Consider the following 25,820-nt stretch of genomic DNA (forward strand, 5'->3'; position numbering starts at 1 on the left):
ATCTTTTGCAAACCTCCCTAGAAAGTTTGGACCTGGTGGCATTTCAGAACTGGCAGGTGGATGAATCTGTTTGGATAAAATTAACATAGGACTGAAGTTATCTTTCAAAGTTTAAGTCAGAAGTGAAACCAGTGCTTTCAACTTGGCTATTTTATGGTGTGTCTGAAAGCTAAAAAGCCCAGATAGTCTCCTAAAGGTCTTTAAATGTGTTAAGACCTTTACAGATATCAATGGTCTGTATCTGATTGATACAGATATCAATATTTACCCTTTGGGGGTAAAGAAGTGAACACTGGGCTTGCTTCTGCCATCCTTCACTCATTTTGAGTAATGTCTTTTTCCTGCTGGACTCTGTAGCTCCCTGGAAGGCAGAGATGGAGCTCTGAGAGCTTGTGGTGGCACCTGATCTTGGACCAGCCCCTTTTCCCACATGATCAGTCATCCTCAAGCTGTTTCCATCAGTGTCCCCATGAAGATTATCAGGTCTTGCTCTTAAAGAATCTCTTCTGAAGAGTTTTACCACCAAGAAGTGTCCCATTGCTCTCTCTGGCTGGTCTTGGGGCTGGCACATGCCTGCCACTACCTTCTGTTTCTGTGTGGCCAGTTCCATGCCCTGCCCAGGAAAGGCCAAATTCAGCAGGATGTGGACAGCAGCCAGGCAAACTTTTGAGTTTGCTGAGGTGCATCCATAAAATAGCATCCTTCAGCCAGGATGTTATTTTAACCTGGTTTCTTCTCAGAGGAAACTAAAGTCACATTTCTTAAACCCTCTCCATTTTGCAAAGGTGATGTTACAATTCTTTACAAAACAAAACCAAACTCTTAGCCTGAGTCATGTCTTGTATTTATACAGAAATTTATTTGTTTTCTTTTTATGATATATTTATATTTCTGCTGGTCAGAGTCCCAGAGCTGCAGTTAGAGTAGCCCCCAAAAATACCCACATGGAAGAAGACACTGTTCAATTTGCAGTTGTATAATTGCACCAGAAGAGTAATGGCAGTCAGAGTCCCTCTTAAACTCATCCTTGAGCTATATTTCTCTCTTGGAAATTATTTGAGAACAGCTAGTGTATATTTATTGATCAGCTGAAAAGCCGTGAGCTTTGAAACAAGTTGCTTCTAATTAATTCACTTTTGGAACTACTGTGAGGGAACAGAACACTTTACCTGGATTTCTCATTATTATTCTGGACAAGTAATTGCTTTTACAGAAATTTAACAAATAAAATAACATTTGTGGTCTGCCCAGGATTTGCTTTTTAAAAAAATCAATTTTAAACAGTGACTTGGCATCTCAGCTTTCTGGCAGAGCTCAGATGAGGGGACTCCATGCTCTTGTCTCCATGTTGTGGCACATGGAAGGATAATGGACAGACTGTCTTGTCCCTCCAGCCAGCAGTGGGAACTGATGGCTTCAGCAGATCTGTAGCTGCACTGCTCCATTGGGCTCATCTGGGGAATGTGCCTTTGGTGAATGCTGAGTGCAAGTGAGATTGATGGGGTTTTATAGCAGAAATGCTGTATTGTTCCTGTTCAGTGAGAACCAACCTACCAGAGCTTCACACCGAGTTTATTTTTAATCATTCCAGTTGTTTCAGTTATAGGAATAACACAGAATTGCTATTTAAAACACAAATTTTAAAAAAACCAACACCTCTCCTGTGTTCATAGCATTTTACAATGTTTGAGTCCATCCTACTTGTTCAATAGCACAGGGAAAAAAATAGGAGAAATCTGTTTGTGTTAGTGAAGTGCTTCTCCTGTTTCTACAACCAACAATGCATGTGTGCTACTGATCTTTATAAGTTTTTAAAGGAGTGTAAAGCACAGATGTTTTAGCTTGGGTCTTCTTACACACCATAGAAATCTTATTATTCATTACATAGATATTGGATATTGGAATTGATCCATGTCCAAGGCTGCAAAATCCAGGAATATAAAATCTTTATTTTCTAAAGCTTAATGATTGAGAAAGGGAGAGAGAATGATGGAAATTTTTTATGCTTGGCAGTTCTGCAGCTGTGAGATGGTCGGGAGGTGAGACAATCTACCTGGAGTGCTTTCTGTTCCATCCAGACTACTCATTGCCATCTGCACCCCTAGAGAGGCTCTATGTGCTGATCTATTCTTTCTGAACTCTTGGGATCCTCGTTTTGGTGGGGTGGTTTTGTCCCCCCACAGCTGCATGAGCAGGACTTTTGATCTTTGCTCTTCATCTGGGACACAAGGCCAAGCAGGAAACTCTTTTAGCCTTGCAGCACCCTGTTCTCTCCATGCTCTGAGGTACAGGCAGACCCAAAATTGTGCTAAAGAGCCCAGCAGCTGCACCAGCAGTGACGTGTTCCATCTGTGCCAGTAGAGCAGCCACTGGGGAAGGGCTTGTTGCTGTGGCTGCTGGCTCCTGGAGGATGTGCTCCAGCTCAACTCCATATGTCTTCCTGTTAAGTGTTTTAGAGGTCAACAGCATGAAGACATGCTCATGACAATTTATGTGCCAAGGCAATGGTTGGCCACTCAGGAGAAACCCTGTAGTCACTGGACTCAAGAACACTTAGCATGGTGAAGCTTCACCTCTTTCCCAAAATGAGAGAAGGAGGTGGACTCGTGCCCCAGAGCAGCAATCAGCTCCTGGCCTCGATGGAGAGCAGCTGCTAATTGCTTTCCTCAAAACCTTGTGCTGTTTGCCTACAAGCTCCTTGGCACACAGTCTCTGTGTTTGTTTAGGGGCAGACACAAGCAAATTAGCTTGGAAGTGCCAAGGCCTGATGCTATTTTCATAGCTCCCAGAGTGCCACTTATTCCCTGTGGGAGCATGTGCAAATTAATTCTGTATGCTGCTCACTTAAACAGTGCTAATTGCATCAGTCCTCTTGACAATATACTTCTGCTGCCAGTCATACTACGAGTTTCTTGCATTTGTGTGGGTGCATTAGGGAGGGAGAGGTTCTCTGAGTATCCTGCAGTGCAGGTATCCTTTGGAAAGATAAGTCCTCACCGAGATGCAGGAACCTCTCTAGAAAATTATAAAGGGCATCTGAAGCTGAGCTAAGAGTTACATTATGAGGTTAGCCTAGAGATGGGGCTGATGGGCTATAAAGGATTCCCTGTGCTGGTGGAGGTGTGTAGCTGTCACTTCTTGTGTGCTGTTGGGGTGGGAGTACCTGTAGTAGCATTGTCTCTTTTGGAATCAGGATCCAGAGCACAGGACAGAGAGAAATTTAAAATAAAAAAAAGGCAATTTATAGTAACAAAAGGAGAAGAGAAAGATGCTCAGATCCAGGGTGAGATGGTATAAATGCACAGTGCCTGCCACGTTGTGGGGAAACAGTATTTTTCACATCTGTCTAAAGTGAAGCTGCAGTGTAAGTGAGGCAGGACAGAAAGAAAAGTGTAGGAGAATAATTGAACCTTTTTTTTTTAAATTTACTTTTTCACCTTCAAAAGGACTTCAAGTGCTTTGCAAATTCCAGAGCTCCCTGCATTCCTGCTGTCCCTATTTAAAAAGGATTTCTTAGCTGTGCACACAGCCCCCTTCCCACTTTTCCATTTGCACTGAATGCATTTAAGGATTGGTGGCCTGTGACCATAAAATCAATTAGCATTGATTTGATCATTTGTTGCTCAAGAGGGTCTTTTTGATCTGTATTAGAGAACTCTTTGCAAAGGATGATATTTATGGGCTGTCTCTAAACTAGTAACTGTAAATGTGGCCAGAAGCATTCCTGGGCAGTGGAATGCACTCATCTGCCCTGGGGTCTGGCACGTTTTACCCCAGGCAAGCTGACACTCCACTGGAACATTTCTGGGGCCCAGATGGGTGCTTCAACATGCCAGGGAGTGTTTGAGGTCAGCAGGCCTCTCCTTTTGGAGGCTAAGACCATTTACTAGCATAGCTATGGGCTTCTACATGCCTTGGCCCCAGTGCTCAGGAACGCACCCAACCATGCTTGTTTTAATTGGATGGATGTAACTCTGGTGCCTTTGATAGATGTCTAATTTGGGAACTGTGTGTTCCTAGACTTCACCTAGAAACAATGGGAAGAGGGTAGATTTTTCAGAGCTATGTCAGGGCACCTAAATTGGGTTTCTGCTCTGAATTGCTCTTTGAAGGAGCCCTGTTTCTCCATTCTATAGAAAGAGTCTTTCAAAAGTGTCCTCTTGCCTGGGACCTTAAATATGTGTTGCATGCGAGCTCTCTGGGGTATAACACCCTGCAGTAATTTTGCTTGCTCTCTGTGTGGAACACACCATCTGCTGAGCAGTGCCAGCACTGAGGGGATGGTCACACAGAGATTCACTTTTTTTGGCTACTGTGCTGGAAAATGAGAGGGAGCCCTGTGGCCAGAGATACCCAGAGTCCCTCTGAATCACTTGGGACTTTCTCAGCAGACAGAGCAGCCTGGGGAGCAGTTCAGCTGGGCACTGATGCATTTTCAGAGTAATCTTTTAGTGGAAAAATGTGACAGCTTTATGAGGAGTAGTGTGGGCAGTGGCTGTGTTTCCTCTACCTGAAAGCTGTGCTGTGGAGAGGGTTTGCTATTCCCTGTTCATTTCATCATGAGCATTTATGATCTCTACAAGAGAGCTGGAGAGGGGTTTTTGGCAAGGGTTTGTAGTGATAGAAAAAGGGTAATGGTTTTAGGTTGGAAGAGGGCAGGTTTATATAGATATCATGAAGAAATTCTTCACTGTGAGCGTGGTGAGGTACTGGAACATGTTGGCTAGAGAAGCTGTGGATGCTGGATCTCTGGAAGTGTTCAAGGCCAGGCTGGATGGGGCCCTAAGAAACTTGGTCTAGTGGAAGGTGTCCTTGCCCATGGCAGAGGGACTGGAAACAGAGGATCTTTAAGGTCCTTTCCAGCCCAAAACCACTCCATGATTCTATCACTGTTGTGACAGAGAGCCTTTGTGTGAAAGCAAATGTGGAAATCTCATCCAGCATCAATGTGGGCATTATTTGAAGGAAAGAATACAGAATTGACCTTGGCTTCAGCAGCCACAAACAGATGATTTTCCTGGCCTGGATGGACTTCAGACTCCATGGTGTTAAGATTCAGTGTGATTTCAGAAAGGAAAGGAAAGTTGCACAAGACATTAAACTGCAAGGTGTAATCATTTAATTGCTGTGATGCTCTGTTGTACCTACACCTTGCTACAAATTATAGTGTTAGTACAGACACTATTGCAGTATCATTACACTGCCAGTGTAGCTGAAAAAAATTCCACGCTTTTCCTTGTAAATTTGTTTCCATGGTGGGTGGCACTTTATGGATTGGTTCATTTTCAGAGAAAGAATATCTGACAACAAACATTTGCCAAAAAATATTCAGTTAATATGGGCAGAGAGTGAAGGTATTCTTTCAAAAGAAGCATTTTTAAAAGAGTGGTGGAAAGAAAGCCCCTTAAATTTGGAGGCTATAAAATTGTCTATGTGCAATGTTTTATAAAAGAAAAGAAAAGAACAAATAAAGGTGGTACTATATATAGGAGTCATCGACTGACTGCAGGGAATTGAAAGTGCTGGAGGAACTGCTGCACAGAGAACCGCCTGCGTAATTAAAGAACAGAGCTAATGGGCTCAGAGAAAGCTCCTCTGAGAAACTACTTTCATGAAATATTCTTGACTTTAAGAAAAAATTTTCTCACCAGGCCCCTTCTCCATTAAGTGCAATCTTCAATGAAAAAATTATTTCAATGTAGAAAAATCTGCAATGCTATCTACATAAGAATATGAAACCCACCCACCCCTTAATCCAAATTCCTGTTTCTTACCAGGCTGTCTGTTCAAAAGTTTTGGGAGAAAACTTTCAGGGAAGCCTGCATTTGCCCTGCACTGCCTTATTCATGGATAGGATTATGAGAGACTAAACTTCAATGTCAGGGGATGAGACAACTCCAATATTTGGTCTGGGAATATCACACCTTTTGAGAGAAACAAGACAATTTCTCTTGTGGGAATGGAATAATGATGGAGATTCAGAGTGTATGAATCTCTGTCAATGCACTGGGTGCTGCTGAGATTCTGGAATCCTGAAGTTCTCAGTCTGGAAAGGAAAAAAATAAACATGGTAATAAATAATGTTTGCTTTAACCTTCTTGTGTTTCTATTCTCACCTCTCTACTTTATTCTTGTGGAACTTGACAGCTACACATGTTCAGCATTCATTATACACAAGTCCCCAGAGGAGCCCTTGGCAGCTGAGGGCTTGCTTATCCTTGAAAGAATTAAAATGAAAATTAAGAAACTCTTTCAGCAGGGTCCTACGGACACAAGGATGGAAAGCTGACAACAGGGACTTTTGTTTGTCACTTTACAGGGAAGGTTTCTCTATAGAAAACCCTAAGGGGCAGCAGAATCACACCATTCCTACCCGGGAATTTCTATAACAGACACAATAGTGCCCCCTTCCCTTCCCTTCCCTTCCCTTCCCTTCCCTTCCCTTCCCTTCCCTTCCCTTCCCTTCCCTTCCCTTCCCTTCCCTTCCCTTCCCTTCCCTTCCCTTCCCTTCCCTTCCCTTCCCTTCCCTTCCCTTCCCTTCCCTTCCCTTCCCTTCCCTTCCCTTCCCTTCCCTTCCCTTCCCTTCCCTTCCCTTCCCTTCCCTTCCCTTCCCTTCCCTTCCCTTCCCTTCCCTTCCCTTCCCTTCCCTTCCCTTCCCTTCCCTTCCCTTCCCTTCCCTTCCCTTCCCTTCCCTTCCCTTCCCTTCCCTTCCCTTCCCTTCCCTCCGCTTTTATCTCCACTCCTTTCTCATTCTCTTTTGTTTCCCCTTTGTTTTCTATCCCGTTTCCTTGAATTTCTTTTGAAATGGCTTGGAGGCAAAGACATTCAAACAACCAGATCACTCTTCTTTTCCAGACTTGCAGTCCTATTGTTACATTTTAATGACAATAGGTTATTTAATGTTATTTTAGTGCTAGTGAATGTTCCTGAACCAACGTGTTCTTCTGACATGTCTCTTTGCAGAACGTGTAGGACATATTGTTTCTTGCTTTTCAAATGTTTGAGAGCTTTGGCATTTTTTCATAGGGAAGGTTCTAAAAAAATTATGTTTAAAAGTGAGGTTTAAATCCCTCCTCATCAAACATATCTCAGTGTGATTTGCTTACAGAAAAGGGGGGATCTGCAGTTAAATTGCTTTCAGAAATGCTTCCCTCAACAGGAAGCTCACACAAAGCAAGGACACAGGGGGTTCCTGGGGTGCCAGTGCACGTGGACAGCTCCAGTCCATCCCCTCACCCTCCTGCACCCCCAGGTCCTTCTGGGCAGAGCTGCTCTCAGAGCCTGCACTCCCCAGCCTGGATGGACACCAGGGGGTTGTCCCAGCCCAGGTGCAGCACCAGCAGCTGGTCTTGTTAAACCTCATGAGATTTCCATGAGCCACTTCTCGTGCTTGTCCAGGTCCCTCTGGATGGCCCCATCCTTCAGGTGTGTCAACAGCAGCACTCAGCTTGGTGTCATCTGCAGATTTACACACATAGAGCTTCCTGGTCCCTCTAATTATGTGCCTTTGAAATGATGATAATGTAAGGCTATTAGAAACTGAAAAATGGTCCATATGTATAGTTACAGAGCAATTTTCCTCATCACACACATAAAAAAAGTAATATTTGATGTTGAAGCCAATGAATAAAGTATTACAGAATAGGAATTATTATGTATCCCTATTCAAGAATTATAATTTTATGAGAAAGAGGTCATCTCTAACAAAACTAATTTTCTTCTGCAGAGTTACAGTTTGGTTGATATGGTAACTACCTTGATAAAGTACATTTGTTCTTTAATAAAGTACATTTTTTTTAGGCATTCTTACTATGTGTTGAATTGCATTTGCATTAAAAAGTAGCACTCTACAATGGATTAAAAGCTGACTGATCTCATGTAGCAGGTGTCAGTGGCAAGTCATCATTCCTGATGCAACTGTAAAGGGATATTTAGCACTTCTGGTGCTATTAAAAATTTCCATGAACTCCATGGATATAAATGCAAAATCTTTGCTGATAAAAATCTTGGATAAAGCAAATGATTGACAGAATATTATATAAGGTTGCAGGCAAGAAAGAAGTTTCAAAAACAATACATATTTAAAGGCAACTGTAAGCAGAGGATGTAGCAAGGAGCAGAGGCTGCAAGCTTTGGTCAGTCAGCTGTGTTTTCTCTTCTATAAATCTGTAAAGATTTACAAATTATCAGAGCCTTAGCTGTAGTGCAGATTTTGTTACTGTCTCTGCTATTTCCAGTAGGTGCTCATTGCTGCAAATCCTCTGAGCATCACAAGTGTTTACTTGGAGTTTTGCCTGGCAGTAGCAGAAAAAATGGGCATAAATGCTGCTTGACACTAAAATGTTCACCTGTGTCAGGGGTTTCATAGAAAGGCTCCAGCAGGAGGAGGACAGCTTTTGTCTTGCCTTCCTAACAATGCAGCCCTGGGTGTGGCAGTGAGACCTGGTGGCTCCTTGGGACTGATGGATGTGCTGCAAGTCCAGCACTCTGCTTCTCTGGGCATACAGAGCTGTGCTAATAACTGGGATGGGAAAGTACCAACCTCGTTTGAGCCTCTGTGAATTATTTTGTGGCTGGAAAGTGACTGGAAAGTGAGCATTGCTATAAATTTCTTTCTCTTGCCAGCTACTTATGTTCATTCCTTAGATGCAGGCAGGGGGAAAGGGGCCAAAAGGAGTACAGGACATTTGTAAAATAAAGGCAAAAGTGAGGCTACAGTTCTTTAAGAGGTAATAAAAAATTGTCCCTATCTCTACCTGCCCATGTGAAAGGTCCTTTCTACACTTTTTGAAAGCGCCTTTTAATTAGTGGAAGGTGCTATAAGGTCTTCCTGGATCTTTCCCTTCTCCAGGCTGAAGAAACCCAGCTCTCTCAGCCTGTTTTCACAGGAGAGGTGCTCAAGGCCTCAGATTATCTTTATGGCCCTCCTCTGGACCTGCTTTAAAAAGTCCAATATTCTAAAATTATATATATTCAATATTGTTATTGTTAGTATTGTTGTTTTTGTTATTGTTGTAATATTGAACATATACAGACCTGATAGCTCTACCAGTTCTTCTCATTAAACTGATCCCTTGAGCTACCTGTCCCTGTTGTTTACAAGTGTGCAATAACCTATCAATCTGGAAAAAGAAAGCATAAATAAAAGTGATTTCAAAGGTTTGGCAGGAAAGGGGTGGATACATAGACAGTTCTCTGTGGAAAAGCATTTATCTGCAATTGTGTTGACATTAATTGGGAGCATGAGAAATGTCTGACAAAGGCTGGGTATTTTCATGACTTTTTAAAATCTGTGTCTAGGGGTGAATACTCTTCAAAATTTTATTCATTTAACTCCATCTTCTGCTTGAACAAACTCAGGGATGTTTTCCAGAGTAGGAGCTGTCCTTTCTGAAAAGTTTGGGCAGCACCCCAATGTCAGCTGGCCTTTCAGAACTTCCCTTCCAGCCAAGCTGAGAGTGGAAGCACATTCTGTATTTTAAGATTTTTTGTGAATTTTATGCAGATTTATGGACAGGAGAAAGACACAAACCCAGAGTGTTGTCCAACTGATGGAAAGGCTCAGTTCATCTATTCTGTCTTCCTGTCTGGACAGGAAGAAAAAAGAGACTCAAAAGCAGACAGAGTGTACTGAGTCTCTTGTCCATGATGAAGTTAGGCTATAGGGGAGAGGAAGGGTATTTAGGATCTGCAGAGCCTGGGATGGAATTATTGCAGAGGTACAAGTTCTGAACACAGCCCAGAAGATCAGGCTTTGTTAGTTCTGCAGCTTCCAAAATGATGTGTTTCCTTGGGATAATTCTGTACTGGTTCTTTTGCTTTTCAGATGTCCTGTGTCCAAATGTCCACGTGGAAGGAGACCGGTTCAAACACACCAATGGGGGGACTGATGAGATTCCAGGTAAACAGACACACTTTTCTGCTGTCCCTCTGGGAACTGGAATAGTATAACTCTACATTTCTTGTGTGATGCTCTGATTCATTACACCTTTCCTAGATGGAATTTTCTTATTCCAACACATGTTCAGTGGTGAAGAAGTGTATTAGAAACTGTGAGGCTTCAAATGAGTTAACTGTTGACAGCCAACACCAAATTAATCACAAACTTGGCATCAAATGGCAATCAAAGGGCACCAAACTAGGCATCAAATGGCATCAAATTAAAACGCCAGTGGAGCTTAGTGGAGTAGCTAGAGGAGTGCAATAAGTCTTGGAGATCACTTTTTTCTTACCACTGCACATTTAGTGAGTTTTACTGTCCATTTATTTGATCTGTGATTGTTGTGGAAATCCAAGCACAGTGGTAATTACCACTGGAGAAAGGTTTATGTCTGCATTCATATAAATAAAAGATTTTCTGAAGCACTGGTGAGAGATCAAGGGGAAATACAGTCTGGTGATTTCTCTGCTTTTCTGTGAGGTCTGATAAATCTTTTCAGCTAGCTGAAGGACTTAATGTCAGACAGTTGTGTGGACTGTGCCTCTTTTCTAGCCTCCCAAGACTGCTTGAGCTGTTGGCAGAGAAAAGATGTCCATCAAGGTTGCATTGGGAATAATTGTGACTGACCCAAGGACATAAGTCACAGCAGTGGGAGGCTGAAGGTTCTTCTGCAGCTTGATTATGAGTAGAAATGCTCAGTGTTTGACAGCTTTGCTACTTGGTATTTTTTTCATTGGAGGATTTTCACTGCCTGCACAAAATATCAGCTTCAACTGTGCTGTCTGTGGGCAGCTTATTTTGGCTGCAGTCTGATTACATCTGAGCCTGTGATAATGTTGGGTGTTAACATATCTTCTGATCATTAGACCAAAGCAGATTATCCCCAAACACCTATTTTGAACTGCTGTCTCTTGCTGTCCTGAAAGTCTTCCTGTCTCTGGGCTGGGAAAAAATTTAGAGCAACACAGCCCTGTTGATTCTGAATGAACCTGGAATCATCAGTGGAAGCTGATGCTCAAAATGAGTGGGAGGATTGTGTCCCTTCTCAGATGATCACCTCCTATGTGATTCTTTCCAGAAGAATGGAGCTGCAAGTGGATTCCTATTTCCAGTTCCTGTTTATCTGAATTTTGATTCAAGTGCTAACTAGTAGACTCTATGCTCTTATTAGACTTTTAAAATACATATTTTGTTGAGCAATCTACAGGACAGGAATCCCAATTCAGATGTGGCTCAAAAGTTTTGGGTACATATGGGACATTTACAAGCCCATATGCAGTAATATTTATATATATATACATGTATGTAGACCGGCTTTTATATTTATATATATATATATATGTAGACACATATATGTAGACAGAGTATTCTGTAATATTTTTGAGGTTTTTCCTTTTACCTTCAAGTCCCACTTCCCTCCTAGGAAAGAAGTCAATATTCAGCCTGTTAACAAAAAAAATGTCTTTGCTGTCTTAGATCTGTATGTTCAGGTTGGAAATCATCTAGTCCAACCTCCCTCTCCAAATAGGGTCTCCTTTGAAATTTGGCCCATTTTAAAGTTAGATCAGATGTGTCAGGAGCTTGTATAATTGAGTTTCCAGTTTCTCCAAAGATGGATACTTCACAGATGCTCTGGGCAACTGTTCCAGTTTGGTCAGTATAGCAGTGATTCTTTTTTTTTTGTTTTTTCCCACTATGTGAGGGAATTCTGTAAGCAGAAATTAATTTTTTTCAATATCTGGTCAAGTTGATCATTCAGGGTTGTCATTTATTTGACCTAAGGGATATCTGTTCACTGTAAATGTTTACAATTGCATTCAGTTACTTAACAACAGTATTTAATTAAAAGTGACAACTTTAGTCTCTCACCAACAATACAGAGGATTGTAGAAGGCTCCTGATTGCTCCAATATGGTGGGAAAATTATTTATTTCTCATCTTGTTACTGGTGATCAGGAAAATGTGTGCCTCTTTCCTGGAAAAAATGGAGCAGATAGTCTGGGTCTGGAGATGGATCATATGAGATCAAAGAGCTGTTCCACTCCTTGTATGCTCCTTATTTACTCCGTAGCATTTTCTGAAGACTCCCAGATCCTGGGTCTGATTCCAACAGAAAAACACTATTTTCTTCCAGCTAAACTGGAAGATTTCATTTGGCCCAATGTGCTGTGCTTCCCATTCCAAAGGGATGGGTTGTTCTGAAAGGCTTTTGTGTTCTACCCCAGGGGAGAGCACTTCAGCTCTGAGGCACAGCCTGTGTCCTGCTCCCTCGCACTGGAGAGGGAGGCTCAGCTCTGGGATGTCTGGGGTGACAGCACTGAGGGGGAGTCTGGTCCTCTGCCACCCTCATACGTAACAGGATTTTAAGTTAACACCTGTGCTTTGTGATCCTTGCCCAACAGGCTCCTAACAATGAATTTCAGAGCTATATCTTGTACAAACTTGTTTATATGGGCAGAAAGTGCAGTCTCATGGAGTAGAAGTTGCAGTAATTCTCATTTTGGGGACAGGGAAAATGGTATTTAAAATCTTAGATTTAACACCTTTTTCTCTCTCAGAGAGGGACAAGACCTCAGAACTGAGGGTCAGAGTGGTAAAAATATTTCTGAGGATTTTTAAAATTTTCTTTTCTTATATTTTTATTTGGTGAAATGCAGGAGCAGAAGGCACAGACAATTGTTTCACACAAGGCATCACTAATTCCAGCCCTTTCTTGTCCACTCTACTTGCACAGAAGTTATATCATGACCTGCTACATTTAGTTCTGTGTCTGCATAAGTGGATGAATCGAGTCACTCTGTATCAGCAGAAGTAAAAATAGAAGCTAAAACATAAAATGAGCTATAAAAGGAGGAACTCTGTGGGATAACAGGAAACAGTGGTTTGGCTGAGGTGGGCTAAGATTCATGGGATTTTGTTAAGTCAGAGGCTGAGAATAGGAGTGAGGGCAGTGAGGGTGGCTCCATGCAGAATCAAATACCTGCATGACAAAACCCCATCGTGATCTGGAGGAGAGCCAATGCTCTAAACTGGTATTTTCCTTTTAAAAGACAGATGATTTCTTTTCTTTAGACTAACAGGACTAAGTAAATCTCATCTATCTGCTTTTGTTGAGTACTGCATTGAAATTCACTGCTAAAGTGAAAAAGGGTAGAGATTAATAAATGTAAAGTGAGCCAGAAACTGCCTGGCAAGGAGACAATCACGATGTTTCTAGGAAAGGGAGTAACAAGTTAGAGTGTAGGCAGTGATGAAGTCCCTCAGGGTCTAGTTTTAGGTCTAATCTCCTCTGTGAGTTTCTACTCTATGGATTGGGATCAATGGCTCCAAAACCCAGGGATTTTTTTCCAACTAATTTGGTCAGTTTAAAAGGCCTGTTTTTGTAAGTATGGATCAATATCAGGAGCATAAACTATGAACTCCTCCTGTGAGAACTGATGAGGTCTGTCAGCAGATGTTTGTATGTCACAGTCCTGTGTGGCTGGGGAAAATGCAAAGGTCATTACTGGAGAAGGTAGAGAAGGGAAGAATTCCTGAAACTGGGCAGGGCTTTTGGTTACTGCTCATCTAGAAAAGTTTGTTCAGACCTCCTAAGCTCAGGAAAGATTGATTCAGCCTTGAGGAGCTCTTAGTGTGTTCAGGAGCCAGAGAGAGGCAATTAAAATCCTGGGTTTGGTTAATCTTGCAGTGTGCAGGTGGAAAGGGGAGATAAATTGCTCTCTGTTAATAGATCAGGAAAACAGCAGGAGGGAGATAGGGGAACCACTCAAGCTGAAGGACAAAGGCAGCAATAGGAAATGATTATCAGCTGTTTTAAGACATACTTTGGAGACATCAGAAGAAGTCTTGAAGCTGTCAGAGATATGAAGCACTGGGACAAGAGGTGAAGTAGTACTAATGGAGACAAACAGTGATGGATAGTCCTGAGTCCTCTCAGAGCAGAGGTTTGTACTCTATGACCCTCTGGTCTCAAAGCATTTAAATAAGAAATCTCCAGCTGTAGTGTTCAGGAAGGGCTGCTACAATGAAATAGGGTTGCATGAGCAATAAAATATAGGCAGTTTTACTACTGATAAAATTTTGTCAGTGAAGTGAAGCAGCATCTGCTTAAAAGTACATAACATGTGAATTCAGAATATAACACTGAGTGTGTTGCTGAATCCATTAGAAATCAACAGGGAATTTTGAAAGAAGGCAAGGACTCTACTTAGAATATCACTTTATCTTCCAGGAAGTCTGATATTTTAAAATAATTCTTAATAATGGTTTAAACAAAGTCCTTAGAGAATTCTTGTGGGCACTGTGTTTCAGTTGGGTTTTTTTAAAGAGAAATAAAGACAAAAGAGGGTTTAACTCATCTGCTCCCAAATACTCAAGAACACCTCTTATTATGCTCAATTGTCATTTTCATTCCATCAGCATTTAAGAAAGGGTCATGGCCAAGCCAGACAACTCAGTGACAATATTTTGCATCCTGCAGATGTGACCTTTGTGTATTTTTAGGAGCCAGAATATTGCATTGAATCTACATATGAATGTTATTTAAAATTAATTATATTTCCTGAGGTTTTAAGACTTCACATTTGAATTATTTGTATTTTAGACTAGATCTGCTGGACATGGGATTTAGCTGCAGAAATCTGGATGATCCCTAGAATTAAGAGTGAGCTGAGCTCTAGTCCTGAACATTACCAGAGGAGATAATACTGGCTGCTGCTTTCAGGGAATTGTGCCATGGAAGTAAAGAAAGGCCTGATGTGATTTCCACAGGGTGCTAAGAAAAATAAACCCTGGGGAAGGACAATTGCAACCAGCACATGACATCAAACATCCCACACTGGATGGTGTTAACGGGGCAAGGGAGGAACATGAAAGCCCTGACTTTAACTCCTAAGCAGTTGTACAGGTTGTGTGTGTGAACAACAGCATAAACTTCATCATGGGCTGTACCACAGACTGACCTCAGCATCCAGCTCTCTACCCTGTCTCCAAAACCTCCATGTGAAAATGACCAAAATTCCAGAACATTTATGACCTGTGTATTTTTCTGTGACTCTATAAAGGGTGTTTGGTTGTTTTATGATGAAGGCACTGGTTGTGAAACTAGTCCCCTACAATTACAGACTGCAGTGGCTGTGTTTAGTGTCAGTGTGTCTCCAGTTCCTGTGGTTTGCAGCACAGGGTTCACATTCCAGAGATGCCAGTGACTCAGTAGCTAATTACAATATCCCTGGGACTATTTATATTTGCCCACTAAAGCACGTGGTAGTATGAGAAAGCTGGAGTGTCCAGGCTGCTGGACCTGCAGAATGAGTGCATTCAACCGATGTCCTCCTGGGGAAAAAAGTGTATTTGTGGTGCCTGTGTGACAGGCATTGTCCCCTCCCTTTGCACTTGGCAGTCTCCTTAGGAAGCCCCAAGAGGCCAGTGAATAGTCCATGAATAGCTGCAGAGATTTGTGAGGGATCACTGCCTTGGTTCAGTAGGTGCACAGACACAGTGGTCACCAGCAGAGACTGCCCATGTGCAGTGCTGGTGGAGCTGAATGTTCGTGCAGACACCACCACTCTCCTCTCCTTCCTTGGGGTTATGCACACACAGACAGGACTGGAAGCAGCTGTGAGAGATGGGGCAGAAGGATAAAGCTTCACATCCATGGCACAGTCACTTTCCTCTCTTGTTTCTCATTGACCCATCACTAGGCAGTGTTCATGGGATAGGGCTCAGGCTTCTTATTTCCTTCTCCCCCATGGTTTTCTCTATGAAGTCCCCCAGAAAATGTGAAACTGGTCTGAGCTGAATTTGAAACTGAATTCCTGACATCTGGCAATAGCAGTTATAACTCCTGAGAAGCAAATAGGGAAAGCAACAGCTGACCTGTAACTTTAGTCACAGGAGTTATGTGAGTCCTGTGGGCTGGAGAAAATGGCTGGACTTGTGCTGTGAGGTGGATTTGTCCTCTGGGCTGGTAGATGAGATACCTGCAGTGCAGGTGCCCTTACTGAGGTCCTGTTGGCTTGTTTTTTAGGAGTCTTCATACAAGTCTTGTGAAAAGCAGCTGAGGGAAATGAGGGTGTTCAGCCTGGAGAAAAGGAGGCTCAGGAGGGACCTTATTGCTCTCTACAGCTCCCTGAGAGGAGGGTGTTGTGAGCTGGGGCTCAGTCTCATGCCAGGTAACAAGTGACCATGGCCTCAAATTGTGTCTGGGGAAGATTTGTTTGGGTATTAGGGAAAATATCTTCTCTGATAGGATTGATCAAACATTGGAACAGGCTGGCCAGGGAACTGGTGGAATCACCATCCCTGGAAGGATTCTAAAGACATGTAGATGTGGCACCTGGGGACATGGCTTGGTGATGAACCTGGCAGTGCTAAGTTAATGGTTGGACTCAGTCCTGGAGATCTTTTCAACCTTAATAATTCTGTGATTCTACCATTCTACTGTGCAATAGTTAATCTCAACACTGTGGCCTAGATCACTGCATTTAAAAGGTCTTTGAAGTTTTTCAGAGATTGACAAATGGTTCACTTGTGTTCAAAGGCATTTTAATATCCAGTAACTCAAAAAACACAACAGGTCAAGCAGGCCAATAATTACCAATAAATTATCTGTGACCTCTAAGCATAACCACTGCAGTCCTGTGGACTGGCTCTAACCTGTGCATGCCTAGTGTCCAGACCCACCATTATCCAACCTGGGGACCTTGGTTTCTTTGAGGCTTGTGTGCCAATGAATTTCTCTTCTACAGAAAACTAGAGAATTGGTGAGTGAAAATGTACAGTCGTCCCAACAGGGAGTAGGGAGTCACCAAATTGTGCACTGGGATTAGGAGCCTGGAAATACCAGAGCATCCTCTAAAGTATGCACAGCCAGGCTGACACCAACAGAGCTGGGGTGAGTTCTCTGAGTTAAAAAAAAACATGTTTTAAATTAGTCTTTTTTCTTAATATGGTCAGAGACATAAGTGTTACACAGGGCCGTGGATCTCAGTGGATTCCTGAGTGAATGACCTGACAACATCAGTTCTGTGCTGGAGCAGATAGCCTGGCTGAACTTCTCAAAATGTCAGGAAACATGGAGATGGAAAGCTGAATGTACTTTAAAATGTTCTTTTGCAAGAAGTAAACTGGTAACAGCAGAGCAGTCCCTGTGAAAGCCTTTCTCTGGTTTGAGTCTCAAATTCTGACATCTGCATTCATTAAGAAGTTTTAACAAGGGTTAATCATGCACTTGAAAGTGGTAGTATTTGCTTTCTCCCAGAAGTTAAACAATCCAGGTAGTTTTCTTATTCCAGTGCATTTGAGATTGATGAAAAGGAAATAAATTCAGTTTTGACTGTTCATAGCCCAAGAAGCAGCCAATCCTTTGGCTATAAAAAAGACTAATAGGTTGTCTAACTGTGATATACTTTTAGATATTTCTCAGTCCAAATATTTTAGATTAATTCTCCTTCAGAAACCATCCCATGGATTTTTCATCAGTGCAAGCTCTCTGGTTATTGTGGACACATGAGAGGAAGAAGGCATATATAGAATCTTAACAAAATACTCCTGATTCTTGGAGTTAAATTAGTCTGATGAGAATTCTCTCTGATCACCACTGTGGCCAGATTTTGGGGTACTGGTAGGTCTAATGTGTTTTGTACTGGTCACCTGTCATAAGCAACCATGACAGTCTCCTAAAGAATAGCCCCTACCTGCTTTAATGTTAGGCCTTGTTCATCACTCCTAAAATCAATGGGAATAATTTTTATTTTCATGAACAGTTTATTGGTCAAGTTTTCTTATAGCCCAGACAGCATTACAGGGAGAATCTAGCAGGTCTTAGTAAACCATTTTTCTTTAAATATATTTACTTACCTTAAAAGTAACACCACTTGCTTGTACCAAGGTCCTCCCTTCCCCACTGCTATGCCAAGGGATGGCTTTTCAGATGTGCCATATTATGCTTTTCTGGAGGAACACAGAGCACCTTGACACCTGAGGAACTCAAAGGAGGCCTTCAAAATAGAGGAACTAATTAAAACAAGAACCTAATACAAATAATCTCAGGTAAATTCAGCTGGTGCAAGCCTATCTGGCACACAAAGGACATCAAAGGAGTAATGAACTCCTGTTTAATCTTGTAAATCACTGGAGCAGGAAGGAGCTGAAAGAGGGCCTATGGCACCAAGCCGAGTGTACATTACCGAGAAAATGGAGATGACTTCAACACAAGAAAAGCCTTCAGTAATGAGGCAAAGAGTTCAGTGTCAAAACCAGCTTTCAGTGTTGTTCAATATGCCACTTGCAACTGTTTGAAAACTGAAGAGGCAAAATAGTAAGAGAGAAGCAGGGGACAGATATAGATAAAGAGAACAATGTATCACATAAAGTGGTGTGTTATTAACATGGGATCAGGTGATGAAAGGTGCTCCCTCAGAGGCAGCTGCTGTATACATGAATTTATTTCCTGTTTTTACAGCAGGCTGGGGGTTAGATTACAGCAGCCTTTACACAAGGTGGGGTGACTAGAATTGTGTATTCACTTATTTGCTTCTGTGTTTCAATTCTCCCTCATACTGTATCTTTGGCATAATTTTCTTACTGGTTTATATTCGTTTTATCTTGCCTGAAGTGTTATCTTTTCTTTCCTGTGTAAAGATACCAAGTGCTGTATTTTTCCCCTCTGTTTTGGCTGAAACTTTAGACTGATGTTGCTGAAAGAGTGACCCCATATTTCAGTCCAGTGAGTGCCTGCTCACCTGCCTCACTGCCTCTGGAAGATTGCTCCTTTTTGAAGCATAACTCCATCGTATACCTCAAGTAAGGTTCCTGCTCCTCATAATCCCAAATGTGGATTGGTGCTTGAGCTGAGATCAAACTCCTTTTTGTGGTCTGCATGGGACTCTTGTGGCATGTTCCTTTCCTGGGGCCAAGGAAAAGAGGAAATTGTGTCTTCCAGTGCTGTGATGGAGAGTAAGCAAACCAAGATCAGCAAACCAACAAGTGGTTTATTGAGTGGTGGCATCATGAACCAGGGGTAAATCTGTCATACAAATCTTATAAAATTGAGACCATCTAAAATGTGCTATAAGCCACCTTACTGAGTATGACCTAGAAGGTACTAGGCTTGCTGGAAGATATTGCTTTCATGCTGGTGCAAGACCTGTTCCATCTGCTTTAGCAAAACCTCATCATTAGCTTAAACTCTTTGCTGCTTTCCCTACTGGAATCTGGGGATCTGGTGAGAAGAAAGTTGGGTCAGCATGAAGTGCTGCTTGAATCCCAACTGGAACATCAGTGGAAAAAAAAAGGTTAATAGCAAGAACCTCTTTAAAGCACTCTTGAGGCCCTTAATGTATAGACTCCAGAAAGTTTTATAGTTCCAAAACTCCCTTGCAAGCTTCTTGTAAAATTTAGCTAACTAATTTTTTTAATGACCTATTCAACCAATTTAGTCATCACTGCAGTGCTTTGTGTAGGGCTTGTGAGCAGGCAATAAATCTCTGTTTTTTTCCTCCTGAGGTGCAGTCCTTAATGTTTTGGGGGTAAGTCAGGGAACCACTGCTGACTGATGATGCTGAATCAAACTGTTGGGAGAGCTGAATGTGGTGTGAACTAACCATGAAAAAACAAACTGCTCCTTTTTCCATCTTTGCTGGAGAGGTAGAATACAGTGAAAAAAAAAACAGGACAAGAAGACAGAACTCTTATTCTTTGTAAGTCTTTGGAAATAATTTCTTGTGACAGCCAGAGCTGGAAAAAAATTTTTTACAAACATTTGCAATGGCACAGGTCTAAACAGTGTGAGCTGCAAGACTCATGCACCTGCTGTTGTGAAATGCATTTTACACTGTGCTGCAGGACATGCTTATCTCTGAATTGGAGAGATATGGATTGGACAGATGGACACTCATATAAGGAATTGGATGGGTTGGCATTCAAATTGTCGTGGTCAGTGGCACAATGTCCGAGTGGAAGCCAGTGGTGAGTGGTGTTCTTGGGGTTGGTATTTGGGCTGATACTGTTGGACATTTTTTTAGTGACATGGACAATGGGATTGAGGCACCCTCAGCTTTGTTTGCTGAGCACACTCACCATGCTGTGAGTGCAGTCACACACTGGAAGGAAGGGATGGAATCCAGGGAGTACCTAGAGAGGCTGAAGAGGTAGGGCTGAACCTCACAAAATTTAGCAAGGCCTGAGTACAAGGTCCTACAGGTGAATCAGAGCAATCTCAAGACCAAATCCAGGCAGAGAATGTATTGATTGCAGCCTTTGAGGAGAAGGACTTGGGAGTGCTGGTGGATGAGAAGCTCAACAAGTCTCAGCCATGAGCATCTGCAACCCAAAAAGAGAGTTGTGTCCTGGGCTGCATCCACAGCACTGTGGGCAGCAGGTTGGGGATCTGCTCCTTGATTCTGTCCTTGAGACCCATCTGGAGTGCTGCACCAGCTCTGGGGTACCCAACATAAGAAGGACACGGAACTGTTGGAGAAAGTCCAGAGCAGGCCACAAAGATGCTCAGAGGGCTGGAGCACCTCTGCTGTGAAGACAGGCTGAGAGATCTGGGCATGCTCAGCCAGCAGAAGGAAGGGGGCCAGGGACACCTTCTTAAAACTTTCAATACTGAAAGGGGGCTGAGAAGAAATCTGGAGAGAGATATTTTAAAAATGCATGTGGTGATCAGGCAGGGGGAAATGGGTTCAAACAGGAAGAAAGTAGGCTTAGATTAGTGGTTGAAGATCCTTTGAGACGGACACTTCAGTGAGATCTTAAAAATTTGCTTAAAATCTGGTACTTTTGACAGGGTTCCTTTTCCTGTGGAGGATGAAATGTCAAGAATAGCAAAAATACTGTTGTAGGTAATAGTTACTATAACAATAACAGCAACACATACCGAATAAAGTAAATGATCTCTCCTTTGGGATTTGGACACTTCTACTTCAGCCCTGAATTGAGACACATCTTGGCTGTCCAGAAATAGCTGCTTTCAGCACAGAGCACTGTGGAAGACAAGGGTGCCAAATGTTTATGTACAGAAAGAAAAAAAATAACCTCATCTACACTCTGCCTTGACATAACTGATTGAAAGACTTATTAACTACACCATGTAGCCTTATTTTATATCATGACAGCATATTTTTTCCTCTTTTTTTAGAGTATATATTAGCACTGAAATGAACTAAGATAACAAAAGGTAGGGCTCCTTACAGTGGCAATAACCTTGCAGATCATACTGGAAGAGTTGAAAGGGACACTGAGGGTGTTCAGGCTCTTCCTTGTGGGCACAGAAAATCTGTGAAAAATTTCAAGAGTGCAGAGATGTTGAACAAGTTCCTGTATTTGCTGAAAGACTCCTGGGTGTTACTGTTTTCCATAGGAATTCATACACTGAATACGCTGTGGTGTGCAATAAAGCTCAAGTAAAGTAGCATGTAAGGTTAAAGCAACGTGAGCTATTTTATCACAGGATGTACAGATTGCTGTTTTCAGAAGTGTCACTGAGCCAGGAGGGGATGACAACTTCCCTGATCGTGGCTATTGCTGATACTTCATCAGTGCATTGACAAGGTTGATAATTCAGCTGGGAGTTTGAGCAAGACCAGAGGAAGGAGCATTTCCTGCAAAAGCTGCTTTGGTTGATATTGGTGCTTATGTCTGGCAATCCACTGTAGTAAATATATTCCAGACACCACACTTGAGGCTGTGATGTCCAGTGCCTTTCCTGACCTCTTTCTCAACCACTTTCCACATTCCTCTCCAGGTTGTTGTCTCACCAAAAACTTTCACTATTAGAAGTAGCCCAGTTGTTTCCCCTGTGAATTTTGGGATCCTTGGGAACACAAAACAAGAAACTTTTTTTCAGAAGGCTGCTTTGGGTGAAATAAGAAGTCATTGACTCTGTTGTGCTTTGAGACACCTTTCCAAATGTGCCCACTGCTGTGTTTTCTGGCTATTAAAACTTACATTTTTTGCTCTCTCTTTCTGGTCTTCTTGGGGTTTTTTGCCCTGAAGACAGGAGAGTCAGGAAAATCTCAATCTGCACAACATCTTCCACCATGCTGCCAATATCAGATCCTTAATGGACTCAGGCAGAAATACAGCCCATATTCAGGGCAACCAACCATGGCCCCTTTAGTTGGGTCTTCAGATAATAAACTTGAAACAAACGTTGTAGGACCACAGGATGAGTACAGAGCTCTTGGATCACCCTTTGGCCACGCTTTAAGGTTTTGGGTGCACTGTGGACATTTGTCCTGTAAAAGAGAATCTGTCTGCTTGTTACAGGTAGATGATGTATAAATTGTCCAGTGCCAGGTTGTGCCCTGTTCTCCCTGCAACAGAAAGATGTGGGTGTGTTTTCTGGTTCTGGAAAACAGGCTGCTTCCTGTAAGGGGGTTATAACTCTCAAGCAGTGAGACATTCGGCTGATTTGATCAGCAGGGCAGTGCATAAGAAATTACTTTTCAAGCCAAGTATGCTGTCACAAATCTGAGCTTCTCTTTCAGCTCACTGTTTTAATTTTAATATGGACTAGGGTCTGCTGGCTTTCAGGAGATGTAATCATGTTAGAGGGTTTCAGTGGCCCCATATTGTTTTAGAAGCTCTAATGAAGTAAGAGGCTTAAGATCAAAGAGCATCTTATTAAATGCCATGTTTATGGCATTACTGATTAAGCAGTTTATGAGCCAATTGGAAAACCACATCTGCCCTGCTACAGAAAAATCCACCTTTTAAATCAGAGCAGCTGAGAACAGGAAAGTCCTGCCCTTTCACCCTGTGCTTGGGCATGGTGCAAGCGGTAACAGCATCTTTGCTAATTTAGGCAGGTCTGTTCTTTCCCCTTCACTTGTAGACAGGACTGGGAAGTTACACGTGGCATCTCATTTTCCACTTGCCACTGACAATATGGACCCATCTTGGTGGTGGGAAAACCAAAGAACAGAGTATTTCTGCTGTAATTCCAGCACAGAAATGCTGTGGGACACATTTACCTCTTTGGGGAAAGATCTCATTGAGCAGTTTTTACTGCAGTGTTAGTGAACAAACACTGCCAGATGAAATGTCCTGGTCAGGTGCTGCAGAAATGATCACAGCATTGCTTATTTTTTACATTAATATTGTAATTCAAGACTAAAAAATCAAAATTAAACGTTTCATGCTGTCTCCCTCACAACCTTAGTTCCATTCCTAAAGTCAAGGGAACATAATCCATGCAAAGGACTTCCAGGCACATGAAGTAAACAAAATTATAGTAATAACAGTAGTAATATTAGTACTAACAGTAGTAATACTACTAGTAATGGTAATAGTGATGTTAATAATATATTTGCTCATCCTTCAGCTGGAACAATCTTAGAGGTTCCTTTAATTCACAAATTCGTTTGGAGGTTTGACTAGGTGTTTGCTTAACAGTTCCACTCAGGTAATCTGCCTTGAGTACTTTCTCAGCTCAAATAACAACATTCTGGGTGTATTTGTTTGTTTGTTTGTTCTTCAGGAGGATTTTGAAAATCATAGCTGGTTAATCAAGCTGAATTTAAAAATTTGCAACCTTTATGCAATTCTGATGGCAAATAAGGCAATGTGAATATAATTTATGTGGGATTTGTTAACATTTTTATCCTTTTTACCTCTGTTTTACTCCCTGCACAAAATGGATAGCATTCCCTATAAGCAGAATACATCCCAGACAACTTCAGTACTCTGAAAATTCCTGTCTGTCTGAGCTTCCTTTCTGCTGAAAGGAGGAGTCACTACAGGTAGGGGCTCAGCCTGTTTGTTCGATGAGTTGTCTTAACAGCTCCCAGATTTCTCTGCTGACTCACAAGGAAATTGAGGAAACCTGCATCCATCATATGTCTCCTTTTCAGACAGCTAAAATTAGGTGAGATGCATCTCATTCTTGGCAGAGTTCTTAATTTTTTTAGTGTATGGCCTAATGACAAATTTTCTGAAATTCTATTGAAATCTTTCAGCTACTGAAGTGTCCCTTACCTTGAAGGGTTTAGTTGTAAATGGAGTATCTGAGACTGGAGGTTATCTCAGAAGTTGGGCAATATTTAAATTTGGCACAGAATGAATTAATAGTGTGATTAAAATAAAAAACCCTTTTCTTTTGAGTGTGGACTATGACATACCTAAGGACTTAACTTTTCCCTGGATCTACATTACATCTTTCAGAGAACCAACCTCATTCATCAATTAATTAAAAACAGAGAAATCAATTTTTAATTTGTCAATCCATAGTTTGAATAAAAGAAAATCCTATTATGATTTACTTTTGTGCTTTATCCAATCCTAAATGTAAATGGGATTATGTTGTGAGAGCGTGACTTATTATCATTACACCAAATCCTGTTTGCAAAATACTTTTGATAGTTTTGATAGTTTATTTTTCATGGTGTTATTTGGGCTTTTAAAAGTGCATTTTGATAGGAAACTCAAGGAAAAAAGAAGAGATTGATTGAATCTGACTCTTGTTACCACTGCAAAAGCATACCAGTGTGCACAGCTTCAGAGTTGCTCATGATGTGAATGTTCATTGGAGTTGCTTTGGGTCTGAGTTAATGATGGGAAAACTTGGCAGGAACTTCTTGTCAGTTTATTGAGGGAGAGTTACAAGACCTGAGAAGTGAGCAGAATTTCACAGCTTGAGGCCTCTGGTGACTGGACATCAGGATGTCACCTGGGCAGCACTTCAGCCTTCACCATCCACAGCTCCTCTCCTGTGAATGGTGAACAATTTCCTTTCTCAGTCAGAGTGGTCCCTTCCTGCCAGCAGCACTCAATTATTCCTCAGCTCCTGTGCTTGGTGTGGATGAGGGATATGTGCTGTGTGGTGGAACAGCTGTATGGACAAGTCACTGTTGTTTGTGACAGGCAGGAGGGAGCTCTCAGGTTCTGGTGGGGTCTGTTTACCCTGATTTATAGCTGCAATCGTGGCTGACTGCAGTGTGTCACAGGGGTGTATCACTGGAGCTGCTGCAGAGGTGATTATGAGGTGCAGCCATGAGGCCCTGGAGCACTTTAACTGCTTTATTTGCCCTCCCAAATGCCCAGTAATAGCTGAAAATAAAATGGACAAAAAGGAAAAGCTGTTGACAGCCAGAAAAGTTACTGTAATACTAAAGACCTCAACTTGGCTCCAGACAGCCATTTCTGTCTTTGCAAACAATTAAGATTATATTTCCTCAGAAGAAGCAATTTCTTCAGAAAGAGGTCCAGAAAATGATGGAAGCTTTAAATTTTATTTGCTTTTTGCTATTTTGATTTGCCTAGGTACAGGCCCACACAAGCTTTTGCACTGGTGGGAAAACCCACTATATATATATATATAAATATTTTATATTAATTATATTATTGTATATATAAATAATTCATATAAATAATAGATATAAATATATTTACTCATCTAATATGAATAATAATATCATTAGGTTGGTGCCTTTTCCTCTTGAAGCTGTTTTTAAGCTCTGCAGTACCTTTTAGCCTGAAAGGCTCAGGAGAACAACTAAGAAATCCAAGAATCTTCAGGCTTAATTTCATCATATAAAAATGTTTATCTATTCTAGAAAAGTTTTAAGAGCTCACTAACTGAACAAAGTTGAAAGAACTGCCATGGTTTAAAAGCAATTTATCCAAATAAGCTACCCTTATGTCACCAGGTTTGTGCACTGGAATTACAAAAGCAGGAGTTAATATGTGTAATTGTTCATGTGTGACAGGGAGAATATGTTGGAATAGCCTGAATAAAATTAAAGATATATTTTCTGCTCAGTTTCTCACTGCCTTTTACAGTGCCAGTGCCTCTAACTTCACAGTGTGTTTGGTTCTGGGAGTGGCTGATAGTTTGGATTTGCACCCTGTGGAGACAGTTTGGAGCTAAAAGCAG

The 25,820-nt window shown here is 41.8% G+C and overlaps 1 protein-coding gene and 2 long non-coding RNA genes across 3 annotated transcripts in view; 2 read left to right on the forward strand and 1 right to left on the reverse strand.

The window, feature by feature from the left end:
* The window catches only part of COL22A1 (collagen type XXII alpha 1 chain), a 251,184-nt gene that overhangs the window by 55,621 nt on the left and 169,743 nt on the right, over positions 1-25,820 (forward strand). Inside the window, exon 4 of the mRNA XM_086877981.1 lies at positions 9,827-9,901. Coding sequence (XP_086734107.1) covers positions 9,827-9,901 — 75 coding nt within the window. The remainder of the gene's footprint in view (positions 1-9,826; positions 9,902-25,820) is intronic.
* On the reverse strand, positions 1,930-14,949 carry LOC147655275 (uncharacterized). Its single transcript, XR_015283551.1, has 6 exons — positions 14,902-14,949; positions 11,810-11,915; positions 9,037-9,122; positions 8,757-8,935; positions 7,237-7,505; positions 1,930-6,046 (listed from the first exon to the last, which is right to left on the reverse strand). It is a non-coding gene; the product is annotated as an uncharacterized LOC147655275 (long non-coding RNA).
* LOC147655276 (uncharacterized) lies at positions 13,807-14,990 on the forward strand. Its single transcript, XR_015283556.1, has 2 exons — positions 13,807-13,884; positions 14,544-14,990. It is a non-coding gene; the product is annotated as an uncharacterized LOC147655276 (long non-coding RNA).

Source organism: Cyanistes caeruleus, chromosome 1 (assembly GCF_971803275.1).
Source record: "Cyanistes caeruleus chromosome 1, bCyaCae1.hap1.1, whole genome shotgun sequence".
Classification (NCBI taxonomy): Eukaryota; Metazoa; Chordata; class Aves; order Passeriformes; family Paridae; genus Cyanistes; species Cyanistes caeruleus.